The sequence below is a fragment of the Boleophthalmus pectinirostris genome, unplaced genomic scaffold (genome assembly GCF_026225935.1).
Source record: "Boleophthalmus pectinirostris isolate CB_2022bp ecotype Guang Dong unplaced genomic scaffold, ASM2622593v1 HiC_scaffold_19, whole genome shotgun sequence".
Lineage (NCBI taxonomy): Eukaryota > Metazoa > Chordata > Actinopteri > Gobiiformes > Gobiidae > Boleophthalmus > Boleophthalmus pectinirostris.
Genome location: NW_026571140.1, coordinates 37,977,993 through 37,983,992, shown reverse-complemented (window position 1 = coordinate 37,983,992; position 6,000 = coordinate 37,977,993). Strand labels below are relative to the sequence as shown.

At 46.2% G+C, this 6,000-nt stretch overlaps 1 protein-coding gene across 1 annotated transcript in view; it reads right to left on the bottom strand.

Moving 5' to 3' along the window:
• Window positions 1-2,631: 2,631 nt before the first annotated feature.
• mapk8ip1b (mitogen-activated protein kinase 8 interacting protein 1b) overlaps window positions 2,632-6,000 on the bottom strand; it is a 143,969-nt gene continuing 140,600 nt past the window's right edge. Inside the window, 1 exon segment of the mRNA XM_055154287.1 lies at window positions 2,632-2,746. Within this exon segment, the coding sequence (XP_055010262.1) occupies window positions 2,674-2,746 (73 nt within the window). The 3' untranslated portion in view covers window positions 2,632-2,673.

Below are 6,000 nucleotides of genomic sequence, written 5' to 3'. Positions count from 1 at the left end.
CAACGTGGGCTTTTAATAACAATGACGTCAGCTGAAACTCGCCTATTGGCAATTGCAGGTCGCAAGAATATCGGACCTGTTTGAAATCCAATCTCCTCTCGTGACGGTTTCGCTTTGTTGAAGTCGTTCCTCGAGCTGTGAACTTTTAAACCCTGCGATCTGGTCGTACAGTTTGAGCTGTTGCTGAGTTAAACGATCGAAAATATCGCACAGTGTACGTCCGGCTTGAGGTCCAAGTTGTTTTAAAACACAATGGGGCACCTCCTGTATTACCACATGACATCATAAGGTGGAACAGGGTGTTTTCTGTCTGAGGGATGAACTCAGCCTAAATACGCAAAGTGTGCGTGTTAAAAATATGCGAATGAAACTCAACTCTGGGTGTGTGTTTGTGATGAGAAACAAACATTAAGACATACATCAGAACGTCGCGTCGTTTTGGCTCTTTAAGACACATTTTGCAAGTTTCAGCAAATATGCATTCAAAATTATGCACGTATTTAAAGATTATTACAAAAAAATATGCATTTATTTAATTTTATATTGTTTTATGAAGGCGCTGAATGCAACTTTTCTAGTGTGGGATCCAGCAGCAGAGACGTTACATAGTCCATCTTTAACCCGGCTCAAAACATTTTACCGTTTTACTGAAAGCGAGTTCTTAATTATTTTTTTTTTTCCGGGTATGTTCCACAGTGAGGATTTCAAATTTATTGTGTACAGGAAAAACAGGCTTTTGTTGGCACCGGGCTGTCGGCAGGTGCGCTGAGTTGAACTGGGTTTTATCTTTGTGGAACATACCAGGTAAAGCAGTAACTTCTCAGAAACGCACGAAGCGGATTCCTCACTAGGAAAGTTACTCGGCGCACCTTTACGTGTTATTATATTTATTTTTTGCAGCGCAGTGATCCATGCCACTTACTCATTTTTGCATATCATCTCCCCTACTTTGGTGTTTCCTTGTTCCTTATTTGTTTAAAAGTCCTATATTACACAAAATGAAACCATGTTATAATGCTGTTACCTCGTCAAAAAGTTATTATTATTATTATTAGTCTGTTTACATCTCCAAAACTCACAATGCTCAGTTCCACCTTGTGATGTCACGTAGTCAAAGTTGGGCAAGTTACTTTAAAACTGTAATGTGTTATTTATTTATGACTTGCTACTCTCATTTCAGAGTAATTCATTACATTATAATATTACTGTGTTTAACATGTTAAATATTACACGACTGTTACAGCACTTTAAGAAACTCTCAACAAAATAACTGTGAAGATGGTGAAGTTTTGCGTCGTATATGGACTGAACCAGGACTAAACCAAAACTGAACTAGGACTGAACCAGAGCTGAACCGAGGACTAAACCAGGCCTAAACTAGGTCAACCAGGTCTAAACCAGGACAAAACTAGGTCTAAACCAGGATTAAACCAGGAGTAAACCAGGACTGAACCCAAACTGAACCAGGACTGAACCAGGACTAAACTAGGTCTAAACCAGGACAAAACCAGAGCTGAACCAGGTCTAAACCAAAACTGAACCAGGACTAAACCAAAACTAAACCAGAGCTGAACCGAGGACTAAACCAGGCCTAAACTAGGTCTAAACAAGGACTGAACCAGGACTAAACCAAGTCTGAACCAGGACTGAACCAGGACTAAATCAGGACTAAACCAAAACTGAACCAGGACTAAATCAGGACTAAACCAAAACTAAACCAGAGCTGAACCGAGGACTAAACCAGGCCTAAACTAGGTCTAAACCAGGACTAAACTAGGTCTAAACAAGGACTGAACCAGGACTAAATCAGGACTAAACCAGGACTAAACCAGGTCTAAACCAGGACTAAACCAAACCTGAACCAGGACTAAACCAGGTCTAAATCAGGACTAAACCAGGACCAAACCAGGACTAATCTTGGTCTAGAACTTGGAATCTAGGACCGCCCCTGAGGGAACCCCTAAGCCCGTGGAACAGGTTGTCTGCGGTTCGCCCCGTGGAGCGTGGAGTTCTGCGCTAGTCCTTTCACTCGCGGTCACCCGACGGTCTACACGGGCGAGTCTCCGTCGTTCCACCGCTGCTGATACCGCCGTGATTTTAGCGAATTTGTATGAAGAAAAACAAAAAACCCATCACTTCAATCCAGGTTAAAAAAGCACTGTGACGCGCTTTACTCGCATTTGTACCGAGTAAAATATTACAAATTTTTCCTACATTACTGCGTTACTTTTATAATCCGTAGTAGTAGTTTTTAAGTCAGTTAGCAGCTACTTTTTCATTTTTTTTTTTACCTTTATTTCAGTATAGATCGGCAATTCCAGGGCTGAAATTATCCGCATGATTCTAGTGAATGTGTGTGGAGTTTAAAAACACCTGGGAGCACTTCCTGTATTACAACGTGACATCACAAAGTGGAGCCGAGGTGCAGCGCGTCTGTGCGGAGGAAACAGCATCATGACATAGGTCAGTAAATGGAGTAATATAGTTCCTTTAAAGTGTTTTTTAAAATGATTTAGTTAATAATTTGGAGTCATTAGTGTCCATGCATCTTCTGGGGATGTTACGGAGGCTGAGGCTGTGGCTGTACACGAGGACGAAGAGGAGGAAGAGGAGGAAGAGGAGGAAGAGGAGGAAGAGGAGGAAGAGGACGAGGAGGACGAAGAGGAGCCGGGGCTATTCCAGGTAGATGTCCTCTGTGGGGCAAGAGAACTCCACAAACTCCTTATAATACAACTGGAACGCTTTCCTGAAAGAGACAAAAAAAAAGAGAGAAAGAGGGAGGGATGAGAGAGGGAGAGGGAGGAAAATAGAGAAAGAGGAGAGAGGGAGCGAGAGAGACAGAGTGAGAACGGGAGGGAGAGAAAGGAAGATAGAGCGAGAGGACAGAGGGAGAGAGTTGGGAGGTGGAGGGAGAGAGAGAGAGAGAGAGAGAGAAGAGGGAGGAGAGAGAGAGAGGTTGGGAGGTGAGGGAGGGGGAGGAGAGAGAGAGGAGGAGGAGAGGGAGAGAGAGAGAGAGTTGGAAGGTGAGAGGAGAGAGAGAGAGAGAGTTGGAGTGGAGGAGGGAGGAAGGAGAGAGAGAGTTGGAAGGTGAGAGAGGGAGAGAGAAGAGAGAGAGGTGAGAGAGAGAGAGAGAGTGGAGGTGAGAGAGAGAGAGAGTTGGAGGTGAGAGAGAGAGAGAGAGAGAGTTGGGAGGTGGAGAGAGAGGAGAGAGTGGAGGGGAGAGAAGAGAGAGTTGGGAGGTGGAGAGAGAGAGAGAGAGAGTTGAGAAGGTGGAGGAGAGAGAGAGAGAGTTGGAGAGGTGGAGAGAGAGAGGAGAGAGAGAGTTGGAGGGGAGGGAGAGAGAGAGAGAGAGGGGAGAGAGTTGGAGAGAGAGAGAGAGAGAGAGTTGGGAGGTGGAGGAGAGAGAGAGAGAGTTGGGAGGTGGAGAGAGAGAGAGAGAGAGAGGGAGAGAGAGAGAGAGAGGGAGAGAGAGAGTTGGAAGTTGGAGGAGAGAGAGAGAGAAGAGAGAAGTTGGAGAGTTGGAGGGAGAGAGAGAAAGAGAGAGTTGGGAGGTGCAGGGAGAGAAAGAGAGAAGAGGAGAGGAGAGAGAGAGAGAGAGAGAGAGAGGAGTTAGGAGAGAGGGAGGAGAGGGAGAGAGGAGAGAGAGGGGAGAGAGGAGAGAGAGAGAGAGAGGAGGGAGTTGGAGAGAGGTGGAGGAGAGTGGAGGAGAGAGAGAGAGAGTTGAGGGAGGTGGAGAGAGAGAGAGAGAGAGTTGGGAGGTGGAGAGAGGAGAGAGAGAGAGAGAGAGGAGAGGAGAGAGAGGGAGAGAGAGTTGGAAGGTGGAGGGAGAGAGAGAAAGAGAGAGTTGGGAGGTGGAGAGAGGGAGAGAGAGAGAGGGAGTTGGAGGAGAGAGGAGGGAGAGGAGAGAGAGAGGAGAGAGGGAGAGAGAGAGAGAGAGGAGAGAGAGGAAGTTGGAGGGAGAGAGAGAGAAGAGAGAGAGTTGGGAGGTGGCAGGAGAGAAAGAGAGTTGGAGGAGAGAGTGAGGAGAGAGAGAGGAGAGAGAGAGAGAGAGAGAGAGGGAGGGAGGGAGAAAAAGGAAGATAGAGAGAGGAGACAGGGAGGGAGAGAGAGAGTTGGGAGGTGGAGGAAGGGAGAGAGGGAGGGAGAGAGAGAGAGAGGGAGAGAAAGAGTTGGGAGAGAGAAAAAGGAAGATAGAGAGAGGAGACAGGGAGGGAGAGAGAGACAGAGAGGGAGGACAGGAGAGGGAAGGGAGAGAGAGAGAAAGTGAGAAAGGAAAACAGAGAAAGAGAAGAGCGGGGGGACAGAGAGAGGGACAGAGAGAAGGAGGAGGAGGGGTGGAAGAGGGAGAAAGAGGGTGGGAGGGAATGAGAGAGAGAGAGAGAGAGAGAGAGAGGGTGAGGGAGAGAGAGAGAGAGAGAGAGGAGAGAGAGAGGAGAGAAGGGAGGGAGAAAAATTAAGATAGCGAGAGAGGAGCGAGGGAGGGAGGGAGGATAGGAGGGGGAGAGAGCATGAGAAAGGGAGGGAGAAAAAAGAAGATAGAGAGGAGAGAGATAAAGTGAGTGGGGGAGAGGGAGGGAGGAGGAGAGAGAAAAGGAGGGAGAAAAAAGAAGACAGAGCAAGAGGGAGAGAGAGAGCGAGGGAGGAAGGAAGGGAGAGAGAGAGAAAGTGAGAAAAGGAGGGAGAGAAAAGAAAACAGAAAACGAGGAGAGAGGAAGGGAGGGAGAAAAGAAGACAGAGAGAGAGACAGACAGAGGAGGGGAGTGGACGGAGGGAGGGAGGATGAAAGAATGAGAGAAGGAGAGACAAAGAATGAGATGGAACGATAGAGAGATTGAGAGAAAGAGAGAAACCCAGATGAGACGATTAGGGAGGTGGAGACAGAGAAGGAGAGATGTGGATAAAGAAAGAGACAGTTAAAGAAAGGAGGGGAGAGAGAGAGAAAGAAAGAGAGAAGCAGGAGGGAGGGGAGGTGAGAAAGAGGAAGCGAAAGAATGAAAATCAAACAAATATTTACACATCTGACAGTGTTTATCTGCTTGTCATTTCTGTGGTCAAAGTCTAATCTGAGTCTTTTCTCTCTGTTTGACTCACGAGTAAAATCCTTTGTTGACACATTTATAGTTTTGACACATATTTGCTTTTCGCTGTCATGTTTGAGTTTCTATATTTAAAGTATGAACAGGCCTGATGGTGTGAGTCTGAATTACCGTAGTTTCCAAACTATAAGGCGCTCTGGTCTATTTTCGAACTTTTTTCACAAATAAACCGCACCGGACTTTAAAATGAAACACAACAGTTGGAAGGTGAGTGGTTTTGTTTGTTTGTTCGTTCACGGTGACTCTGGGCTTTGTTCAGTTGTGGCGTGTAGGGAGGTGCTGTCTGGGACCAACGGATTGTCGGCGTGTTCGCAGAAGGGATGGGCATGATTAATCGATAATTGATCATTAAGAATTTCATCGATTACGTTAATTTTAATCGACAAACCGAATGTAGGTTGCTGTGCGTAGCGTGACCAAACAGGGTCTGTACATGTGTCTCTCTGCACTCAGAAGGAGCGAGACACAAACAGTCGGTCCAGTCTGCAACGTACCGAAGCACAAATGTGTATTTAACGATGATTTGTACAAGAAATTCCAGGCTTTCTGTTGCGTTCGGGACAAGTGTGAGTCCATGTGCACAAAGCAGGAACATATGTTTCTGTGTCCAGTGGGAAAAAGTTTTACCAGGTGAGAGTCGCGCAATGTCGATGACGAGTCCCCACCTCCCTCCCCCCGTACGGTGTCCTGGTTTTGACAAACGCAAATCTATGGTCACACTAACCTGTATTCACCTGAGTCATGTCTTTTAATCCGACAGAAGCTGAACTGCATCAGCGACACAAGAGCTGTAATTTTATCTTCGCTAAGTTTATGCAAATTAGTGATGCAGTTTTAAGTTTCATTTCTGTAAAAGTTGCGCAAAACTGAATTAAACACATTATAATGTCAAACGGGCTGATGT